Raw genomic sequence first — 24,704 nt, forward strand, 5'->3', positions numbered from 1 at the left:
ACGCCGGCAAGCAGAAGTTTGTTGCTGCCCGATAATGTTAAGGGCTTCAGACCTTCGGTATGAATTATTGTAAGACTGTTCCAGTATTTGTTAAAGGGATAGTATGAATTATTGTAAGACTGTTCCAGTATTTGTTAAAGGGATAGTACAGGATTTTGTCAATGTTTTTTTTCCAGGAGTCAGACCAGGTTGTGGAGGCTCAGCTCTGTTGGTAGCACATGGCGCCTACAACTGAAGGGTTGTTGGTTTGATTTCCATGGAGGGATAGTATGAACTGGTATAATAATGCATGCACTCACTACTGCAAGACGCTCTGCTAACGTATTTGTTATTTTTTTACACCACATCTCCATAGACATCTTCCAGCTCCATACACATCTTCCAGCTCCATAGACATCTTCCAGCTCCATAGACATCTTCCAGCTCCATTTCTTTGGTTGGGCAGCAACTCATCTTACATATGCACTACAAACATGCCGGGCAACCAGTCCCCCCTCCCACTTCACTACCCTTCTCATCTGAAGCAGTCCGGACGTGAGATCAGGCAGCTGCTGTAAAATCAGGACAATCAGTTCTGTTAGACCATAAATCACGCTTCTTAATGTAATCAGTGGCTGGCAGGTCATGTTTCTATGTTCTTTCAAGTTCCTGTCATATACTTTTACAAGTGGTATGTTAATGAGAAATCGGTATCCCAACGGGTTTGTGGAGTAAACATTTTTGAGTGTGAATATCCCCTCTTCCTCCAGCACTCAATCAAATACCAACTCTTCCATTCATGTTTACAGATTTCTTTCAGTTCACACTTTCAACAGCATAATGAATCAAATGTTTGCCTGATAGGGGTCCGGGTCGATAATGTCCCAGTGGTAATGTCCAAGCAGTGGTCTAATTTCCCTTACCAGATTGTCTCAAACCATCTCCATGCACACACAATGTTTTTTTGTATATTCTCTCCAAGCTCTGCCCTGTGTAGCACTTTTGAGAGAGACAAAGTTGTTTGGAGCTTTTTGCCAGCCCAGTACTGGGGCGCAGAACTCAGCCAAGTTGCTGGTAACAGGACCTTTGCAGTTTGTCAGTTTGAAAATTCAATTGTGCATTGAGCCAGTGTTTTATCACTATGACCTCCAGAAAAGAGAGACTGTACAATGCATTATGATATTGCTACTATTTGATATTTGAAGTAGGTTAAAACAAATCGTAATTGTATTAGTATTTGCATTTTCTTATGTTCCCCATACTCTCCTCCTCCCCCGAAAAGAGTATCTTGAGTAATAACAAAAGTCTACAAAATATTCCACATTCAAGTGTACTCCCTTACATACTAGTTGAGTTTCAAAGCAAGAATTGAAGGCCAGGAGGTCAACAGGTCAATCGTTGTTTGGGAATACAAGGCTATCCTGGTGTATTAAAGCAAAACTAAACAGACAACAACAACAGCAACATATTATGTCATGTTTTTCTAGTTTTATAGATTCAATTTAAAATCCACTCAATGTCTCTGACCTTTTTAGTGAATGGTAATGAAGTCCTCAACCTAAGTCAAGACAGGTCAATACTGATATTGTTTTCCTTTCCAATCAACTGGTTTCAGTCATGCTGTTTCAATGTCCTTTCTATCAGACATTTCAGTATCCTTTCTATCAGACATTTCAGTATCCTTTCTATCAGACATTTCAGTAGCCTTTCTATCAGACATTTCAGTATCCTTTCTATTAGACATTTCAGTATCCTTTCTATTAGACATTTCAGAAGCCTTTCTGTTAGACATTCCTGCCAGTAGATCTCTTTTTCATTCCTTATGTGTTGGATAATTATCACAGTAAGTCATTTTTACGTAATGGGATGTGACAGCCAGCTAACTGTAACTACCTCTTCTGAACTACTTTTTTGTCTTGTTATTGATTTACGATTTATTCCGTCATCAATTCAGCAGCCACAGTACACTAGCATAGTATTCAGCTGGCATGATTGAAGCAATGTAATGTGAAGACAAGGATGCGCAACAGCCAGAAGAATTGCAGTGTTTATTTTCATGGGCACCGGTTTCTGGAAAATGTCCATGTATGTGTGTACGTAGGTAACTATTTATTACAACTACAGAGTGCTTCATTAATTTTAGTAGCTGCAGCTTACATTTTCAGAGGTGAAAAATTTGTTTATCTATAGTCAGTGCCCAGTAGCTCTGTGGGCTGTCTACTCCTTCCTCTCTGCCTTATCAGGAAGTTTTCATTCCAATAATAACTAGTGTGAGGAGTTCAAAAAGGAGGAGGCCAATGTTTTAGATGGCACTTATTAGTTAACAATGGCTTTGGTCACTTTATTAGTAGCCCATTTAAAAAGGACAGAAATTAGTCAAAATACTTGCTCAGTGCTCAGTCCTCTAGTTTTATTCTTGCCCTGCCTCTCCCTATTTCTCTGTCTCTCTTTCTGAACTTCCCCTGATCAATCCATCCCTGCATCTCATATGTTATATTACAAAATATCTGTTATTATTATGATGATGCTACAATTACTGTTATAATGAGCACATTGCAGCCTGTGATAACCAGCTAATCATCTGTAAATAATCCATAATGAGTAGAACTATTTCAGCAAGAAAACATTAATTCCTATGTTTCTTTTATTATTTTATAACCTTTATTTCTTCAAGTTAGTCTTTTCCAGATTAAATATCTATTTCCAAAAGACACCTGATCGCAGAACATATTATTATTATTTTAAAAAAAACTTAAACACTTCAGTTTAAAATGTCAAGTTACACATTGGCCAAGGCAGTAGATTAATTGTGGAGTTCTGGGTAAAAACATTCACAGCGCCTTTACTTCATTGTCCATCATAGTTTAACCAGCTTCAAGCTCATTCATAGAGACAACTCATGCAATTTCATGCCCTTTTGCAGTTTGTTCTCAATGGAAGGGCCATAGAACTGGAACGCTTTTTTACCCAACTCTACATGCCTTAGGCAAGGTCAACAAAATCCAGTCATGGTCATGGGTGATGGATTCCATTTGTCACAGGTAAAACAGGAACTGTCTCAGCATGACTTTATTTAGTGAGGCATTTTGCACATGGGCAGATATCAAAATATTTTTAGAATATCTCTGAAAATGCGCATTTCAAAAAACAAGTTTTATATAAATGACTGTTGTGTTGCCCTTTTACAGTGCTTACTATACACACTAGTTCACAGCAGCTTGAAAACCTTTGTTTCTTAATACGTTACATATTTTCTAATGGTATCATTAATGTGTCTGTTTTTTCGGTTTAATTACCGTTTAGGTATGTATTGTGGATCTATTCATAAGCTACAGTAAATCAGACATCTTAGGTTTGCCTCAGGGGGAAAATCATTTAACATTCAGACAATCTCATTAGGAGTTTGGATTATTACATTTTGATCTAAAGCCCTCTGTCTGTCAACTAGACACTGTAACTTTCCAAAACAATCAAAACTGTACCTTCAGATGGGTTGGGGAGCGAAAACGAACACTAAAAATGAAATCAGCCTTTTCGGTTTCCTGATCTGAATTAGAATGATCACAGACAGTGATCATTGATGAGTATATAAGTTAATCAGAACATATATAAACAACCAGAATATAGACCCATTTCAGAAGCTGGTCTCTTTCAATCATACTTGGACAATAGCAAGACTCATCTGAGGGGTCTTTGGTGGACTATTCTGTGACTCATCCATCAGTCCCATTCAGAGCGACATGTTCAATCACGCAATAGATTGTAGAAGGAGCTGGTTTTTACTGGAGCTTGCAAATGATCTGTGTCTGGGGCTTTTGGAGATGTATCTCTGGATCTTAAAGCTCACTCTCATTTTGGGCTGCTGTGTGTGAGAGCTAGGTTTGTTACCAACGCAACTAGAGCAGTAAAAAGTGATGCAATGTCATACCCCCAGTATGTGCTCATATACCATGGCTATCTGCCAATCACGATTCAAACCACTCAGTCAGCAATACACAGTATATTGGCTACTCTGTATAACCAGTTCTCTGTATAACCAGATATATATTTTGTCCTAGTTGTTAGGGAAAAAACACACTATTTTCATTCATTTATTGTTTAACTGCAACCCAAACCTAACAACCTTCCTTCGTTGAAGGAATCAGTTATCAGATTATATACTGGGAACACAAACTGTCAACCTAGAACCGATGGTGTTAGCTTCAAAAGCTGGCGACGATAACCTTCCTTGTTGCTCTCTGGATCTGACAAACTTCATAGTTTCTTGACTGCTCAACAACTATTAATAACCCTCTGGAAGCAGTAAGTCCCTGATTGCTGGACTGACGTGCTCCTGACGCAGCCAAGCTCTGATCAAAGCTCTGGTCTGAACAGTGAATTGACTCACTGGCAGAAAAGAATGATTATGGCCTACAACCCAATCACAGACTCTATCTTGTAGAGTTAGATTTATTTATTAAATTTTTCAGTAAAGTGGTGCAGTACGTCTTTTGTAGAGGAATGTTGGTTTATGTAAAAACAAAGATCTTATGTTGCATAATTCTACCTTTTTTTTTTTTAGGTTACAACTTTACGAGTGACAATGTGTTTACGTTTAGAGAGATTTCTTTGGTAGTGCTATGGTAGCATGAGTTGATTTTGTATTAAGCGTTTTGATAGTTTAATTATTTTTGGATGTGATATTAATTGTTGTGCCTTCCAGCTAATTTTGGTGTAGAGAAGCTTTTGCTTCTTACTCAGTTTGGACCAAATGTGTGTTTTGTATTTACAGTGGGGAGAAGTATTTGATACACTGCCAATTTTGCAGCTTTTCCCACTTACAAAGCATGTAGAAGTCTGTAATCTTTATCATAGGTACTCTTCAACTGTGAGTGACGGAATCAAAAACAAAAATCCAGTAATTAATTTGCATTTTATTGCATGATATAAGTATTTGATACATCAGAAAAGCAGAACTTAATATTTGGTACAGAAACCTTTGTTTGCAATTACAGAGATCATACGTTTCCTGTAGTTCTTGACCAGGTTTGCACACACTGCAGCAGGGATTTTGGCCCACTCCTCCATACAGACCTTCTCCAGATCCTTCAAGTTTCAGGGCTGTCGATGGGCAATACAGACGATCAGCTCCCTCCAAAGATTTTCTATTGGATTCAGGTCTGGAGACTGGCTAGGCCACTCCAGGACCCTGAGATGCTTCTTAAGGAGCCACTCTTTAGTTGCCCTGGCTGTGTGTTTCGGGTCGTTGTCATGCTGGAAGACAAAGCCAAGACCCATCTTCAATGCTCTTACTGAGGGAAGGAGGTTGTTGGCCAAGATCTTGCGATACATGGCCCCATCCATCCTCCCCTCAATACGGTGCAGTAGTCCTGCCCCCTTTGCAGAAAAGCATCCCCAAAGAATGATGTTTCCACATCCATGCTTCACGGTTGGGATGATGTTCTTGGGGTTGTTCTCATCCTTCTTCTTCCTCCAAACACTTTTTGTCTCATCAGACCACATGACTTTCTCCAATTCCTTCCTCCTCCATCATCCAGATGGTCATTGGCAAACTTCAGTCAGGCCTGGACATGTGCTGGCTTGAGCAGGGGGACCTTGCGTGCGCTGCAGGATTTTAATCCATGACGTCGTAGTGTGTTACTTATGGTTTTCTTTGAGACTGTGGTCCCAGCTCTCTTCAGGTCATTGACCAGGTCCTGCCGTGTAGTTCTGGGCTGATCCCTCACCTTCCTCATGATCAGTGATGCCCCACGAGGTGAGATCTTGCATGGAGCCCCAGACTGAGGGAGATTGACCATCATCTTGAACCTTTTCCATTTTCTAATTATTGCGCCAACAGTTGTTGCCTTTTCACCAAACTGCTTGCCTATTGGCCTGTAGCCCATCCCAGCCTTGTGCAGGTCTACAATTGTATCCCTGATATCCTTACACAAATCTCTGGTCTTGGCCTTTGTGGAGAGGTTGGAGTCTGTTTGATTGAGTGTGTGGACAGGTGTCTTTTATACAGGTAACAAGTTCAAACAGGTGCAGTTAATACAGGTAATGAGTGGAGAACAGGAGGGTTTCTTAAAGAAAAACTAACAGGTCTGTGAGAGCCGGAATTCTTACTGGTTGGTAGGTGATCAAATATTTATGTCATGCAATAAAATGAAAATGAATGTTTTAAAATACAAGTGATTTTCTAGATTTTTGTTTTAGATTCCTATGATAAAAATTACAGACCTCTACAGTTGGAAAACCTGCCAAATCGGCAGTGTATCAAATACTTGTTCTCCCCACTGTATAGGGCAGTCAAAACTTTTTTAGATAATTTATGAAAGGATATTATTAAGCGCTACTCCACCGCCTTTAATACTACTGTCTATAATAAGAATGTTAATTGATCTAATGTTAATTGATCTATCTATGTAGTGTCTGGAGGAGGAGACAGGCACAGGGAGAACATAACTAAAACGTGACAAAACACAAAACTAGGACAAACATTACAGGTGGGAACTAAATCTATATACAGTGACCCACAACAAACAAAGAGACTCATATAGAGTCAGCGAGCAGGAACACAGGTGAGGATGATAGCAGTAATGATCAGGTATCCGTGCTTCTAAGAGGGATCTCACTGGAATGGCAGACCAGCCTCCACCCAGTGGAAATTCAAGGTTTTGCATTAAAAGTGTCAGATAAAGATCAGGTGCAATGAAAAATATTGTAGGTCACATGCAAAGTTTTTTTTATTGGATCGTTTTTGCGTACCAACTCTTCTATTTGGAAGTCTACTTTGTGATCCCAAGATTCAACTTATTTTTGCAGTTCTGTTGACCAATCACAGTACAAAAGTTTGCTTGCGTCACATAATATTTGTACACACACATTCACATGGGTGGACTGGGACCAGATAAGTGTACATACCCGCTTAATGTGTGCGTTGTGGAGGGGTGGTTGTGGTGGTGGTATACATTTAAAACTAAATCCAACTCTATTTCAGAAACCATGTACTCAATGTTGTTACCGTTCCTATAAGAATCCATGAAAGTGTCATATTCTGGCTCTTTTACAGAAGAACAAAGTACAGGGAGAGGCGTCCTTGGTTGTTTATTCACCAAATATAGTACATATCATTCCTAGATGTTCATCCCTTCTGTCCATCTTTCTCTGTCTTCAGGTTCTTTCCAAATTTCTTTGTACTTCCCCAAATGTCTTTGCCTTAAACAGAAAATGATACCAGACAAGCCTTCAGCAAATCCCCTCCACTAATAATATGTGTGTGTATTCTATGTCCTAACGTTATACGTCCAGGTATAATGTCCCCTCTTGAGTTCTTGGCTATACCTCTGTGTTGCGTTCTCTAACAAGATTATAGAACTAAGATACACCTATATGATCAAGGAAAAGACATCCTTGCTCACAAAATCCTAGACTGTCCTACCTCACATGCTCAGCAGCTACAGCCCGGTCCATAACACCATCAGTGTGAAGGACCATTAGTATCTCTTTCCCTGGAGCCATCAACATGAACCCCACCAAAGTGGCGACTTCGCACTTCTAGATCTTTTCTTCGCATACTTCAGAGTTGAAAAACCCCTTTCACGTGCCACTTCAGTGACAGATATAGATAGAGGAGGAAGTTATGTTCCAAACCAATGACAATGTAGGAATCTGTCAATAAGTGGCATCTACACAGAATCTGACAGCAGTAGCCAGGGCAATTTCTTGCTAAGTCATGTTAATCTCAATTAAACTCTTGCAGTGGGAATACACCCTCACATGGGATGAACAAGGTCTAGTACGGGATAACGAAGGTCTAGTATAGAAACAATAAAGTCTAGACAGAATCATAAATATTATTTTCGTCAGTGACTGTCAACTAACCATTCACTGTGTTGCTGCTCAAAACAATCCACAGCTTACTGACTGGATTGCTGGGTGCAAGAACTTTTTTACTTGTGAATGTCTTAATCTTTGGCCTTCTCTTTCCTCCTCTGTCCAACCTCAACCTCCCTCTCCCACCTCCTCCCTTTTCTCCCGCTCCCTCCCTTCCCAGACCCACTCTCAGGATGGTAGCGGCGTGCGTGTTTCCGGCGGAGGACATCAACACTGAAAGCCAGCAGCGAGCATGGAGGAGGGGCCCACTCCCGACCCGGAGTTCGTGGATGTGGACCAGGGCATGACGCTGGCCTGCGTGGCCTTCCTCTGCCTCCTCCTGGTGGCCATGATCATCCGCTGTGCCCGGGTCATCATGGACCCCTACAGCGCCATACCGACCTCCACCTGGGAGGAGCAGCATCTGGACGACTAGGGCACCGGCTGGACATACCAAGGAACACGTGGTGGTGCGAGGGTGCAGATTCCCTCAGAGTAACGCGAGCGTGGGTCAAGACAGGCATACAAATGGACGCATACGAACATACTCGTGTAGGCACGTTTAGGGCCTTGTTTATGTTACACTATAATGAACCCGAGACTCAAGACGCTAGATTATAATGTTGTGTAAACTTGCAGGTCCACAGCTCATGACGCCACCATCCGAGGTAGCGTGCACAAGAATTCCCATAGAGAATGCCTGGAGTTTTGCCAGTTTGAGGAGATTTGTGTGGGAACTGTATCGAGTGCATGTGCAGGGCGCACGCGCGTTGCTTTATTTTCTGGCGATTGATGTTCACAATCCCGCGTGGTACGTCTCGAACATGCCGGTGTAAATTCAAACGCTGTGGAAGTCTGTTTAACGTTTTATTCTCGCTATTTAACGTTTTATTCTCGCTATTTAACGTTTTATTCTCGCTGTTCTCACAACATGCCCACAGGGTTATACACACACATTCACACAAACATACACGAGTGGGCGTGATTATGCTCCCGAAGAGTTACACTGCCTGACCACACTACCATTGCCTGGTATCAGTCAGTTCTTGAGAAGCAGGGTACGTGTGACATTGGAGAAAGGCATCCGATTTTACAGACTGACTCCACCTTCGCCCTGCAGACTGTTTTCTGCACATGCTTGGTGAGACTGGTGATGATGAAGATGACCATGATGATGATAAGGATGTTGAAGAGGAGGACATTATTTGGTCCTTTAAGAATTTTTACAGTTGATCACAATTCATCTTACAAAAGCATCTCATGATTTGTACTTTTTGTAAGGAATCTGAACAATGACTTTGTCTACGTATTGACTTGCTTCTGCTCTGCCTGTTTCAGCCTGTAAATGAACAAGGCTCTGAGCATCTTTATCCAGTTGTCTTATCTAATGTGCAAAAGACGACAGCATGGCAAAGAAGTGGGGAACCTTTACAGCCTAGACACACACACGCACATGCACACACACAAACAGACACACCCACACACACACACAGACACACCCACACACACACACAGACACACCCACACACAAACAGACACACCCACACACAAACAGAAACACCCACACACACAATACCATGGAAACTCCAGAGCAAGTGCTTGTTTCCAATAACTTGCTGCTCAAAGACCTATAATCACCAGCCTCGTCCCCTTCCATTCATAAACAACAAGTATTTATTGCTGCTGTCCGTCCATTAGCTTGAGCACAAAACTCCCACGATGGTCTAGTATCTTTCTGTTCTGTCATGTCTCTAGCCAGTGCATTTATAAATAGCAAAATGATTGTCTGACTTGCATGTTATGAAGTGCCTCAGCTGACACCACAGAATAGCCAATTCTGATGCCATTTAGCACAGTATGGCTGAATTCCAAATCAACCTCTAATTACTATTCGCTATCCCCTACCCCCTAGACGATCCTGTCAATCTCTTGTATTAGATAAATGCAAGCAATAGGGTGACTGTTCGTCCGAGCCTGTCTGAAGGTAATATGAGGCAATGCAATCACCATAGATTATGGTTAGTGATGACTTTCATCTAAGGGCTGGAGGGTAAGGAACTAGCTATGGGGGCTGGTTTGGATTTCAGCAGGTGATTGACAAACATTAACCAGCAATTTAGAAGCAGGTGACCAGAATGTGCTCCTTTTAACCTGTCTCTAATAAAAAAAATATAACGAATTACGAAAACCTTATTTTAAGACGAGTTCATTGTCTTTGTAATTAGCTGTAAATGAAAACCTAACCGAATCTAATCTTTCATGATCTTGGACACGTAATTGGGTCGCGTGGAAAGACTGATGAGATTTTTCTCAGTGGCCACCCATGGGGAACCCTACACGTTCCCTAAGGAGCCTTCTCATCAGTGAAGAGCTGGTGTGCTGCTGCTATTTTAAATTTTGCATTACAGCTTGAGTCTTAGCATGTATTCCAAATGGCATCCTACTCCCTTTTAACTTTAAACAGAGCCTTTTGAACCAGTTGCACTGCGAAGTAAAAAAGGTGCCATTTGGGACGAAACCTTGATGTATACTCACAACACACTTGAGGTTTCAAGGTTAGGTCCACTGCCTGCAAACAGACCAGCTAATAGAATACTTCATTAGCATTATGCTAAACAGGTCAAATTATTTTTCAGGAAATAAATGTTCCTCAAGGGGACAGGTTGTCATGTAGTCTAACTCGTTGCCATGAGAAGGTTATCTCCCCATTTCTCTCTTTCTGTTCACTTTTTCATCCCTTTCCCATCATTCTTTCTCTTCTCTCTCTCCCTCCTCCTCATTGCTCTCTCTCTATTCAATCTGTTTTCTAACCTCCTTTCCTCCCTTTTCTATCCACTTGTTTTGGTTGTCCTTTTTCTCTCTACAGCAGAATGAGGCCTTCAGCTCTGACACTTTCCCTGTGTGGTAAATGTCAGAGATGTTCTCATGTTGAACATGCTTACAAAGACACCGGGACCACATACATAACATTCAGCGTGTGTGAGTGTGATTGGGTATAATTTAATGTGACAAAGCGAGAGACTGTGTGCACATGAGTGTGTGACTCCTGTGATCGTGTCTGATGTTGGTAGTTTGCCTGTGAGTATGAATGGACCTTTCCAGTTGTCCTCTCAGCTGTTCCTGTGCAAACAGTTGTCCCCTCTGCTGTCCTTGTGAAACCCCAATCGCACTATGCGCGCGCGCGCACACACACACAAACACACCCACAAACCCACACACACACACAGCCAGCTGTTAAGTTATGTTTGCTTATCAAATCTCCCAAGCCTTTACTCTAGCACAGATTCTGCACACTCCTTTTTTCTCGGAAGGCCAAAAACTGACATTTTGCAACAGAGAGACAGACACAGTTGCCTTAATAGGGCTTAATCTCCCTCTCACCCCATATCTCTCACACTCAGGTGTGAAATTGTCCTCTAATTTAAACATAGACAGAATTAAATCAACTCAAACGGCAGGGGAAGGAGGGGAGTTTTTGAAAATCCCTGTGGTTTTCCAAGTGAGAAATTAGGAATAACTTGAGCTACTTAACTGTTCCTACACAAGAACGTATCCGTTCAGCTGCTCAGGGACGTGACTCCATTGAACCTACAACTACGTGTCCGCTGCTGTCAGAGAATAGTTTTACTGACTTTTACGTTTTTTCATTAGCTTGCCTCTGCTTAGGGTTCCACAATGCTGGTAACTTTCCTCAAAATTGCCTGTATTCCAGAAATTCCGGTTGGAAGATTCCTCAAAAAGAATAAGAAAGAAATCTGGAATTCTGCAATCAGGAGAGTCATCCTTGAGAATTTCGGGTGTTAAAAGGCTTTTGTAATGTTATTTCTGCTAGACTATTTCTTAATCAGTCTTTTAAAAGTATATTTATATATTCAGAAGAATAACCAATGAATATTTTTGTTTGTACTTTTGTGTGCACTCAATGGCCACTTTATTATGTACACCTGCTCTGAACACAAATAGCCACACAGCAAATCATGTGGCTGCAACTCAATATACAAAGCGTGCAGGCATGGTCAAGATATTAGATCGTTTAGAATGGGCTACAGCCTAAATAGTTTACAGAGAAAGGTGGTACAAACAAAAAACATCCATTCAGTGGCTGTTCTGTAGACAAAAACAGCTGTTTAATGAGGAGAATGACCAGGTTAAAGTGGTCAAAGGAGAATGGTCCGGTTAAAGTGGACAAAGGTGGACAGTCTGACTCACACAACTGACAGAAAGGCAAAAGACCACGTTGGGTCATCTCAGAACTGAAGCTTGAGGCTACAGTGACAACCTGAAAATAGCTGCCCCTACTAACTTGTCTGGAGAATAACCATGTGATATGGGAGCTTGATCCATAACACACTCTTTGCTAGTACATGAGTGACCCCAAGTGTGAGCTTAACGATTATACTAACCACATAACTATGCAACTTCAATTAACATACATGGGAGGTAACTAATGTTCATCTCTACTGGGGTATAATGGTTTCTTTAGGCAACATAATACCAAATGAGCATCATGTAAACAATAGTGTATCTAAGCATTTATGCAGACCATGTTCATCCCTTCATGGCCACTGAATACCATTTTCAAATGGATACAATATGCAGGACAATGTGCCACGTCACAAAGCAGTTTTTATTTTTTATGGTTTTCATGTTATAACCAACCCTATTTTTTCCATGTCGCCTAGATTCTTCCTATTAGTTACTAGCTTTGGTTACGATACTACAGTTTCTGCTTTTCCGTTTTTCTTTTTTTGCTCTCGCTTCTTTTTTTACATGCTCAAGTTTAGAAGAGTCTAATCCGTCTTCATTGGTCTACTAGTGTCAGAGACAACGTTCATCCTAGCCAATCAATGGGCATGCTGGTTACGTATGAACCACATGACGTGTTATTTGCCACATATGAAGTCAAAGCTGAGCAATGACGAATACATATGTAATAATGTGGTTACACGTTCATTACAAGACAGACGGAGGAAGAATCTAGATTCATTTCGTTAGCGTTAATTAAACTGTAGACTAGTTAAATAGCCCACCATTGAGTTCCTCCATCTTGGATTTGAGGACCTGTAATAACTTTATTCCTTCTATTGACTACAGACTTTTCTTCGCCACGGTGTTGATTGGATTATGGCATTATAGGACTGCGTTAACAACACCCACTTGTCTTAGTTTAGTGTGTTTTAGAGTTGGTTTTCCACTTCCAATGCAGCTTTGCGATAGAGGTACGTACAGTCTCCATTCATGAATTTGTACAATGCTAATAAGGCTAACTACTGACTGAGACAGAGCTGAATAAAGGATTGTTCTAAAAAATGACTCCATGTGCCTGAAGGACCAACTGGGGTTTGATTTTTGGACGAACTATCACTTTAACTAGTAGACTACTATAATATTAATGCATTTTCCCCATGGGATTGCGTACCTGTAATTACTTTTACTATTACTTTGATTGATCAATAAAATCGGACATTTGGAGGACAGGACACAGGCACACGTGACTCCATCCCTGTGTCTTGTCCACAGTCCAATGGCCTGACACCGCACATGCCCCGCCTGGAGGCCTGACACCAAGTGCAACATGACATGTGTTTAGCAATCAAGGCATAGAAAAGTTACTTTCCCTGGTATGCTTGTATGGAATGTAAGTTCAAATGAGACACAATCAACTAGGCCTGTGTAGATTTACATTCAAACACATTTCACTGCTCAATCCAAGGAACACATCGATTATGGAGTGGACAGTTCCCCGGGGCAAAGGGTTTCTCCAAAATGGGGGGCACTGTTGCTTCTGAAATGTTTGAAATATTTTGTTTAGATAGTTTCACTGATAATGCCAATATTATAAGTGTAGTGTTAAGGTTTCCATTGGTAATCACATATGGTCTAGAGATTTTAGTTGTAACGAGGACGCGCGTGGAGGACGTGCGCCACCCCTCCCGACGTGGTGTTCGGCGCATGTCATCGCCGGCCTTCTAGCCACGCCGCTCCTCCTCCCACGGCACTGTCCTGTCTTGTTATTGCACACACCTGGTGTCCATTCCCTCATTAGATCGCATAAATAAGTTCCTGTGTTTCTGGCTGTCTTTTTGTGGTATTGTTCTATGTGCGGTGTACATTTTGTAAGAGCTGTTTGCACACTTGTTTTGCGCCTGTGGGCTTTGAGTTTTACGCGTGCCCTTTGTGTGAATATATATATAGCTTGAAACTACCTCCCTGCGTTGGCTCCTTATTTCACGCACCTACTACACCGGTTACAGAATACCACACCTGCCGAATAGAGTCAGCGGGGAGCGACCTGATTCTGCAGCATGGGACCATGATCTCGTCCCTGGGGGAGGCCGTGACGGAGATGGTCCACGCTATGCGGCGGTTGGAGGCGAGGCTGCCATCTGAACAGCAACCCCCGACACAAGACCCGGCTGGAGTGCCCCTGCCATCGTCTCCACCGTCGCCGAGGAGGACCATACAGCTGAGCCTTCCCCAGGGATTCGGCGGGGACGCTGCCCAGTGCTCTGGGTTCCTGCTCCAGTTGGAGCTCTACTTTGCCTCCCTCTGCCCTCACCCGGGGGATAAGGAGAAGGTCTCGGCCCTTGTCTCCTGCCTGAGGGGCAAGGCGTTGGACTGGGCCAACTCCGTTTGGTCCACTAACGGGCCGGAGTTGGCCCATTACGGGGCGTTCGTCGGCCTCTTCCGGGCCGTGTTCGATCACCCGCCCGACGGCAGGGAGGTCGGCGAGCGTCTCGTGCACCTGAGGCAGGGGACAAGGAGCGTGCAGACCTTCGCCCTGGAGTTCAGGACCCTGGCGGCAGGGGTCGGGCTGGAACGACAGGGCACTTATTGATCATTTCCGATGCCACTTACGGTCTGACGTCCGTAGGGAGCTGGCATGCCGGGACGCCATGTTGACATTCGACCAGCTCGTCGACATGGCGATCCGGCTGGGCAATCTGCTAGTCACTCGCGGACGCACCGGGAATGATCAGCCCCCTCCGGTACACCCCGTCGCCGGACCTGAACCCATGGAAGTGGGAGGTGCCGCACGTAGGGAGATGGTGCGGCCTAGGGAGTGTTCCTTTTGTGGGAGGAAGGGACACTCTGCCTCCCACTGTTTCCAGCGAGAGAGGGTCGAGCGGAGGAGGCCTGACACCCCTACACTGAGTCAGGTGAGTAGACCACACACACTGTCAGGGCTCTCTGCGAAGCACATGACACTTTTGGTGGCCTTCCCTGATTTTCCTGCTAACTCTCAGTGTAAGGCGCTCGTAGACTCAGGCACAGCTGGGAATTTTATGGACAGCGGTTATGCACAGAAACTGCGCATTCCGCTGGTGCCATTGTCTCAACCTAGGTCCATTACAGTCTTAGACAGCAAACCACTAGGCACTGGTCTCGTTGAGCACGTCACGGTCCCTGTCACGATGACCGTACAGCACGCACATACTGAACTAATCGAATTCCATGTTATCCACTCACCTGCTTTCCCTGTGGTGCTGGGTCTTCCCTGGTTGTCGGTACACAACCCGACTATTTCCTGGTCGCAGAGAGTATTGACGGGGTGGTCTCAGGGGTGTCAGGAGAGGTGTCTAGGTGTTTCCGTAGGTGCGACCTCGGTGGAAAGTCCAGACAGTGTCTCCGCAGTGCGCATACCCCCGGAAAATGCCGATTTAGCGCTGGTCTTTTCTAAGGCCATGGCAAGTCGTTTGCCACCACATTGGCCCGGGGATTGTGCTATAAATCTAAAGGGGGACACTGTGCCGCCTTATTGTCATGTGTATCCCCTGTCGCAGGCTGAAACGGCAGCTATGGAGACCTACGTGGCCGAATCCCTGCGGCAGGGGCAGATCCGCCGTTCCACCTCGCCCGCCTCCTCGAGTTTCTTTTTCGTGAAGAAGAAGGATGGGGGTTTGCGTCCATGCATTGACTACAGGGCGCTGAATAAACTGACGGTCCGTTATTCATATCCCATCCCCCTTATTTCCCAGTACATCGAGTCAATGCATGGGGCGCGCTTCTTCACGAAATTGGACCTCAGGAGCTCGTATAACTTGGTGAGAATCAGAGAGGGAGACGAGTGGTTGACGGCCTTCAGCACCACCACGGGGCACTACGAGTACCTGGTGATGCCATATGGGTTGATGAATGCCCCGGCAGTGTTTCAGTCATTTGTGAACGACGTGTTTAGGGACATGCTGGGGCGCGGAGTTGTGGTTTACATCGACGACATCCTTGTGTATTCCGCTACGCATGCTGAACATGTGTCTCTCGTTCGCAGGGTGTTGAGGCGGCTGTTGGAGCATGGCCTGTACGCTAAAGCAGAGAAGTGCACGTTCTTCCAGCGAGCCGTCTCCTTCCTCTGGTTTCGAATTTCCGCCGATGGGGTGGAAATGGAAGTTGATCGTGTGTCAGCCGTGCGTAATTGGCCCGTTCCTACCACGGGTACGGCGGTACAGCGGTTCATTGGGTTTGCCAATTTCTACCGTAGGTTTATACGGGGCTTCGGCAAGGTAGCAGCTCCCATCACTTCCTTATTGAAGGGTGGGCCGAGCCAGATCACCTGGACGGCCGAGGCAGACGAGGCATTTCGCACCCTTAAGAGAATGTTCACCTCTGCCCCGGTTTTGGCTCACCCCGATCCGTCACTGCCGTTCATAGTGGAGGTGGATGCCTCTGAGGTAGGGATAGGTGCTGTGTTGTCCCAACTTTCAGGTACCCCTCCTAAGCGTCGCCCCTGCGCTTTTTACTTGCGGAAGCTCAGTGAGGCAGAGCGCAACTATGGCGTCGGTGATAGGGAGCTGTTGGCTGTGTTTAGCGCCTTGACTGTTTGGAGACATTGGCTCGAAGGAGCGAGACACCCGTTTGTAGTCTGAAACCTGGAGTATATCCGGGCGGCGAGGAGACTGAACCCTCTTCAGGCCAGGTGGGCGTTGTTTTTTGCCCGGTTTGATTTCACGCTGTCATACGTGCCGGGTACGAAAAACACCAAGGCAGACGCGCTGTCTCGGTTGTGCGACGCGGGTGTGAGGTGGGTAGATTAGACACTGATTCTGCCCGCCTCGTGCATTGTGGCGCCGGTTCTGTGGGACGTGGACGCAGACTTTCAGCGGGCGTTGCGTGGCGATCCTGGGCCTCCTGGGCTGGATGTCCGTGACCGTCTCATTTACTGGGCCCACACGTCCCCTTCCACGGGTCACCCAGGCATAGACCGTACTGTGCGCTGCCTTACCGACAAGTACTGGTGGCCTGGTCTGGCCAAGGATGTGAGAGTGTACGTGTCCTCCTGTTCGGTGTGCGCCCAGTGTAAGGCACCTAGACACCTTCCGGCGGGTAAGTTACTCCCTTTGCCCGTTCCACAACGACCATGGTCTCACCTGTCCATTGATTTTTTTTAACCGATCTACCCCCCTCACTAGGCAACACCACGATCCTGGTTGTTGTGGACCGGTTTTCAAAGGCCTGCCGGTTCCTTCCTCTCCCCGGTCTCCCGACGGCCCCTGCAGACCGCGGAGGCTCTTTTCACCCATGTCTTCCGGCACTACGGGGTGCCGGAGGACATTGTATCTGACCGGGGCCCTCAGTTCACGTCTCGGGTCTGGAAGGCTTTTATGGGCCGATTGGGGGTCTCGGTTAGCCTCACCTCTGGGTTCTACCCTGAAGCTAATGGGCAGGTGGAGCATGTGAACCAAGACCTGGGGAGGTTCCTGCGGTCCTATTGCCAGGACCGGCCGGGGGAGTGGTCGGAGTTCCTGCCCTGGGCAGAGTATGCCCAGAATTTGCTCCGCCACTCCTCCACTTCCTTGTCCCCTTTCCAGTGCGTCCTAGGGTACCAGCCGGTCTTGGCACCCTGGCAGAGCCAGCCCGAGACCGGGGCTCCGGCGGTGGACGACTGGTTCCGGCGCGCCGAGGACACCTGGTCCGTAGCTCATCGGCACATCCGGCGCCCCGGTCTACACAGTGGGCGACCAGGCGTTCCATGTGTCCTCCTCAGGCCGGTGGTGGCGGGTCCCCTCCAGCAATCTGAGGTTTGGGAGGTCCCTCCGCCCCCTCTGGACATTGAGGGGGGCCCGGCGTATTCGGTCCGTTCCATCCTCGACTCGAGGCGCCGGGGGGGGGGCTGCAGTACCTGGTGGAGTGGGATGGGTACGGCGGTGGATGTTCTTGATCCGGAGCTCCTCGCCGACTTCCATCGTCGGCGCCCTGATCGTCCTGCGCGGCGTCCTCCTGGTCGGCCCCGGGGCCGGCGGGGGCGCGCTGCCGGAGCCGCGCGTCGAGGGGGGGTACTGTAACGAGGACGCGCGTGGAGGACGCGCTCCACTCCCGACGTGGAGTTCGGCGCGCGTCATCGCTGGCCTTCTAGCCACGCTGCTCCTCCTCCCACGGCACTGTCCTGTCTTGTTATTGCACACACCTGGTGTCCATTCCCTCATTAGATCGCATATATAAGTTCCTGTGTTTCTGGCTGTCTTTGTGTGGTATTGTTCTATGTGCGGTGTACATTTTGTAAGAGCTGTTTGCACACTTGTTTTGCGCCTGTGGGCTTTGAGTTTTACGCGTGCCCTTTGTGTGAATATATATATAGCTTGAAACTACCTCCCTGCGTTGGCTCCTTATTTCACGCACCTACTACACCGGTTACATTAGTAGGTTTTTGTAGAACAATGAGTAGAGTAATTACCCCTGCAACTCGATCTTCCCTATGCCAAGTAGGTAAGTGTTGTTGAAAATGTACGCTATAGTTACGGGCTGAATATTAAAATCAGCACTTGATTTGGGCTAAAATTGGTGCAGGAATTGCAAAATTGCAAAAATTGGTGCTGAGGGTGTAGGGTTTAGGGGCTGAAGTTGTAGGGTTTAGTTGCTGAGGGTGTAGGGTTTAGGTGCTGAGGGTGTAGGGTTTAGGTGCTGAGGGTGTAGGGTTTAGGTGCTGAGGGTGTAGGGTTTAAGTGCTGAGGGTGTAGAGTTTTGGTGCTGAGGGTGTAGGGTTTAGGGGCTGAAGTTGTAGGGTTCAGGGGCTGAAGTTGTAGGGTTCAGGGGCTGAAGTTGTAGGGTTTAGGGGCTGAAGTTGTAGGGTTTAGGGGCTGAGGGTTTAGGAGTTATGGGTGTAGGTTTTAGGTTCTGAGGGTTTAGGGGTTATGGGTGAAAGGTTTATGGGCTGAGGGTGTAGGGTTTAGGGGCTGAGGGTGTAGGGTTTAGGTGCTGAGGGTGTAGGGGCTAAGGGTTGTAGGGTTTAGGGGTTATGGTTGTAGGGTTTAGGCTCTGAGGGTTTAGGGGTTATGGTTGTAGGGTTTAGGGGTTATGGGTGTAGGGTTTAGGCGCTGAAGGTTTAGGGGTTGTATACTTTCTGTTTGCAGTCCAGAAACTGACAGTCTATATTACTAGCTCTTTGGCCCCATCTAAGCATTATTATATATTTTTTAATATCACAAATGAGATTGAAGGAACCGAAAAATGTCAATTCTATGTTTATTTACATATAAAATTATTTAGTATAGACATTTACAATGATGTACTCAATGTCCTTGCGAGCCCATGCCCTGTGTGTCGGGTAATGTTATTTTTACAATAATTTTTATTAGAATGTTATGTGTTACAAATATGTATCCATGGTTTGAGTACAGGACTTAAGGTCATGCCTCAATCATGCTGTCTTGACCCATAAGTTGATCACAATTTTTTACGATATGGTGCCAGGATACATAGATTGTAATGTGTCCCTAGTTGATAAGAGGAGCTGTTCTTTAGCAATAGTCTTGTTATCTTTAGGTAAGCTAGCCAACCTCACAGTTTAATTTTTTTGGATAAAAGCTAGAGCGGGTTGTGGAAAGGGTCTCGCATTTTCCTCATCTCTGCATGTATCTTTGCTCTTGCAACATCTCAAACCTTCGGAGAACACTTATCTTGGATACTTGTAGTGAAATAAAATAAAAAAACATTATATATTAATTAGTTATATTAATTAAATGTACTATTTGTTATTCATCTAAAACAGTTCAAAATCCAGTTCCATCAAGATCTGCTGGCTGCCACTGATCAGACTGGAGTTTCCAGATTACAGATTTTGAAGTTGGTTCCTCTTTCTGTCACCAAAGCTAAAGCACACTTTCTTCCTCATTCCACTCTGTTTATCAGATTGAATTCACTGCTCTACGTGTTTTGACTGGTTTAACTACATGGAGTAGTTTACCTGTTGCTGATACTCAAGGTGATCGGAGAAGTAGTGAGCGCTTTCACAGTCATGGGCAAACTGGATGTTTTTTTGTTACAACTTTTTTTTTGCACCATTGTCAACACAGGTAAGACTGAATACTTATTTTCTCTAAAACCCAATTTTTTTTTTGTTGTACGGCCAAATTGTATTATATTTTTCAGGAGAGCACTGTACTGTAAGGTCAAAATAGCACTGACATGGTTTTGTGATGATTAAGCTCTTTGAATAAAATGCCTGGGATTTCAGCCTGTTTGAGTGTAATGGCAAAATGATTTACATTATAAGGTGGATTTGATTATAATGGAACTGTGTATAACATCAATCCATTCTCAGGTTCTGGATCACATTCACTGTGGGCTTTTGCAACATACATCATTGGAGAGACTTCATTCCCTGAGTATACGATTGTAGAGATGTTGGATGACGTTCAAGTGATTTACTATGACTCCAATGATAAACACACTGTCTACAGGGGACATAACACAACACACAAAATAAATAGCAATGAAATTCCGGACAGAACTTATTTATTTGAAGATATATACCACAGAATGAAAGAGAGATCATATGACTATAAGCGCCGCTTTAATCACACCGAAGGTATTCAAGTTCAACAAAGCATGGGTGGCTGTGAGATGTTGGACAATGGTGACCCGGCCCTGATCATGATGAAGGACATTTTCAATGCCATTTCTGTAGACCATGCGATATTTTACAACATTACCCATTATACATATGATCCTGGGAAACTACTTCTAGGATGGGATGGGATAAGGCAAGCAGTGGAAAGATCACTAGTTGAAAATGTATACCTTCCACTCTGCATTAAATCACTTAAGGCATGGCTGAAGAGAGAGAAGAACGTTGTGATGCGTAAAGTTGCTCCCAGACTCAGGTTGATAAAGAAAGACGTTTCTGGAGGGCTCAGAGTGACATGTCTGGCGTTTGGCTTCTACCCCCGCCACATCAACCTGACCCTGCTGAGAGACGGTCAGCCAGTGGCAGAACAGGAGCTGACAGGGGGGGAGGTGCTGCCTAGTGGAGACGGGACCTACCAGATGAGGAAGAGTCTGGAGGTCAGTACCAAGGAGTTAATGGAGAGACACCAATATAGCTGTACAGCCTCCCACCTCAGTCTGGACAACAAGCTGGATGTCAGTTGGAAGTCTGGGGCAGAGAGAGTACACCTATCGATCCTCTCAGCTTTACTGGTGATAGTTCTGATTGTTATTCTGCTGGGCATTTCCATTTGCTTGGCAAGAAGGAGACACCGCCTCACAGACAATTTCACAACTTGCAAACGTTGATGCAAAAGTGCCAGAAGAAATTAGCCTCTATTCAGATTCTGAGACCTTAAAAATATTTTGAGACTTCCAAGCAACTCTGTCAATTCAACTTAATTCACAATGAAAAGATGACTGCAGGCACTATTCTTATTGAATTGTTAATACAGACACAAAAGTTAAAAAAATGATGTTACTGTTGGTCAATGTCTATACATCTCAACTATGTAAAGATATTATGAAAGATGAAGTTGCAGAGACTGTTGACAATTACACATATTTGCCCAGTTGGACAGATTTGCATTGACATACAGTACAATAAACCAAAAAATATACATAATAATGCAACAATTACAAAGATTACAGTACAGTACAAAGTTACAGTACATATATATGAAAGCATTATGCCATAATCTAGGGTTTTCACTGGGAAAACAGATATAGTGTATCCATCAGTTGGCCAGAGATACCTTGAAAAATTTTTTGTAAATCAGATTAGAAATCCAGTCAGCGTGTGGTGTGTCCAACATTTGCCTCAAGCAGAGCCACTCATCTCCTTTGCATAGAGATGATCGAGCTGCTGATTAACGTCTGTAGGATGTTGTCTTACAAGCTCTCCTCTAAGTGGCTGTGCCAAGTTGGTCAATATTGTCAGAAATAGAAACACGTTGTTGTACACGTCAATCCTGAGCATCCCAAACATGCTCTTTGGTTTGTTGTTCCAACGTTATGCCCATTTATACCATAACCCCACCGTCACAGTGAATCACCCTGAATCAGCAAACCACTCAACCGTACAACACCATAAATGCTGTCTGCCATCAGTCTGGATGAAGGTATAACCAGGATTCATCTGTAAAGAGCAGACCCCTTCAGCAGTCCTGTTGAGAGGGAGCATTAGCCCACTGGAGTCGGTTTTCGCGCCATGTGCAGTCAGGTCAAGACCTTAGGGAGCACGCAATGAGCTTTCCTGAGACAGTTTCTGACCGTTTGTGCAGAAATTAACTAATCAGGCAGACGCTGTTTCTTAAATGATCCCACCGGTGAAAAAACTGGAGGTCTTCGGCTGACAGGGTTACACATGTTTCAGTCTGCTGTTGTAAGTTTAGTTGGAAATACTGCCAAGTTCTCAAAATAACTGAATAAAGAAGCACGGTAAGTGCAACACCCGTCAAATTGTACGAAGAGTAAAATATTTTAGTCTCTTCAAAAATTTATTCTACCACCTTCAAGGCCAGTTCAAAGACCAGTTGTCTAGAAGAAATATCTGCTTATAAAGGTATAGATTTTCCATTGCATAACGACTAAAAGCTTTTTAGATTTTTTTGCTTTTGCATGACCCTGACTTCCTTGGCATTTACTGTATTAGACCTTTCATTACTTGGAACATTAAATGCTTTTCAGTCTGTCTTCAGCGAGTTTCACTATTGGGAAAGTGAAAGCCATCAAAATATCTGCTACTGCTACAGTGTTGTTGTGGAAACCTCTTAGAAAGCACTTTGAAGGTGTTATGATGGCCTATCTTCAAGTCGGCCCTGGTGTGGTTTTGCCATTAGGCTTTGCAAGCCCTGTCTGTGTTTATGTTAAATACTATCTTGTTGTCTAAGCATGTTTGTCCTTTAGGCAATATGAATGAAGCCCATTTGTATTACGATAACATTGTCTGATAACTCAGACTCCTTCATCCTACCACGAGACAATAAGATGCTCAAAAACTGACAAGAAAAATACCAGTCTTGTTCACATTTGCCACATTAGCTTGTTTTCAGAGTTTTCTGTCTTGTTAAAAGCCAAATGTTCTCACCCCATTGGTAGATTTTTTGCCTTTGAATGTGAGCACCCCATGTCTGGGGTATTTCTCTTACTAAATAAAATTCTGTCTGATATGAGAACGGTATACTCTATCTGGGTAACCAGGGTGTCTGCTGAAAGATGAGAGTCTTGCCTTTCCAGGGGTGCCTCCCAATCTTTAGTGTGACTCACTACCATAGAGAAATACTGTTTTGTAATTACACATAACCTGTTACAGTGGGTAGAACAAGTATTTGATACACTGCCGATTTTGCAGGTTTCCCCACACACAAAGCATGTAGAGAACTGTCATTTTTATCAAAGGTACTCTTCAACTGTGAGTGACAGAATCTAAAAAATCCAGAAAACACATTGTATGATTTTTGAGTTATTAATTAGCATTTTATTGCATGACATAAGTATTTGATACATCAGAAAGCAGAACTTAATATTTGGTAAAGAAACCTTTGTTTGCAATTTCATAGATCATACGTTTCCTGTAGTTCTTGACCAGGTTGGCACACACTGCAGCAGGGATTTTGGCCCACTCCTCCATATAGACCTTCTCCAGATCCTTCAGGTTTCGGGGCAGTCGCTGGGCAATACGGACGATCAGCTCCCTCCAAAGATTTTCTATTGGGTTCAGGTCTGGAGACTGGCTAGGCCACTCCAGGACCTTGAGATGCTTCTTACGGAGCCACTCTTTAGTTGCCCTGGCTGTGTTTCGGGTCGTTGTCATGCTGGAAGACCCAGCCAAGACCCATCTTCAATGCTCTTACTGAGGGAAGGAGGTTGTTGGCCAAGATCTCGCGATACATGGCCCCATCCATCCTCACCTCAATATGGTGCAGTCGTCCTGCCCCCTTTGCAGAAAAGCATCCCCAAAGAATGATGTTTCCACCTCCATGCTTCACGGTTTGGATGGTGTTCTTGGGGTTGTACTCATCCTTCTTCTTCCTCCAAACACGGTGAGTGGAGTTTAGACCAAAAAGCTCTATTTTTGTCTCCTCAGACCACATTCCATTCCTCCTCTGGATCATCCAGATGGTCATTGGAAAACATCAGATGGGCCTGGACATGCACTGGCTTGAGCAGGGGTACATTGCGTGCGCTGCAGGATTTTAATCCATGACGGCGTAGTGTGTTACTAATGGTTTTCTTAGAGACTGTGGTCCCAGCTCTCTTCAGGTCATTGACCAGGTCCTGCCGTGTAGTTCTGGGCTGATCCCTCGCCTTGCTCATGATTGATGCCCCACAAGGTGAGATCTTGCATGGAGCCCCAGACCAAGGGAGATTGACCATCACCTTGAACTTCTTCCATTTTATAATAATTGTGCCAACAGTTGTTGCCTTCTCACCAAACTGCTTGCCTATTGTCCTGTAGCCCATCCCAGCCTTGTGCAGGTATACAATTTTAACCCTGATGTCCTTACACAGCTCTCTGGTCTTGGCCATTGTGGAGAGGTTGGAGTCTGTTTGATTGAGTGTGTGGACAGGTGTCTTTTATACAGGTAAGCAGTTCAAACAGGTGCAGTTAATATAGGTAATGAGTGGAGAACAGGGGGGCTTCTTAAAGAAAAACAAACAGGTCT

General features: G+C 44.6%; 2 protein-coding genes across 5 annotated transcripts in view; both read left to right on the forward strand.

Annotated features, from left to right (window-relative positions):
* Nucleotides 1–9,341, forward strand: part of LOC114828882 (cortexin domain-containing 1) — a 37,587-nt gene extending 28,246 nt beyond the window's left edge. For all 4 annotated transcript variants that reach the window (XM_029113881.2, XM_029113874.2, XM_029113880.1 and 1 more), the window contains exon 2: nucleotides 8,018–9,341. In XM_029113881.2, coding sequence (XP_028969714.1) covers nucleotides 8,090–8,272 — 183 coding nt within the window. In that variant the 5' untranslated portion in view covers nucleotides 8,018–8,089 and the 3' untranslated portion in view covers nucleotides 8,273–9,341. The remainder of the gene's footprint in view (nucleotides 1–8,017) is intronic.
* Nucleotides 9,342–19,988: 10,647 nt separating this feature from the next.
* On the forward strand, nucleotides 19,989–23,193 carry LOC105014501 (major histocompatibility complex class I-related gene protein). The gene is made up of 2 exons (XM_010876896.2): nucleotides 19,989–20,123; nucleotides 20,372–23,193. The coding sequence occupies exons 1-2, from the start codon at nucleotides 20,066–20,068 to the stop codon at nucleotides 21,343–21,345; spliced, it is 1,032 nt and encodes a 343-aa protein (XP_010875198.1). The 5' UTR covers nucleotides 19,989–20,065; the 3' UTR covers nucleotides 21,346–23,193.
* Nucleotides 23,194–24,704: the final 1,511 nt, after the last annotated feature.

This window comes from Esox lucius, chromosome 2 (assembly GCF_011004845.1).
Source record: "Esox lucius isolate fEsoLuc1 chromosome 2, fEsoLuc1.pri, whole genome shotgun sequence".
NCBI classification, from domain to species: Eukaryota; Metazoa; Chordata; class Actinopteri; order Esociformes; family Esocidae; genus Esox; species Esox lucius.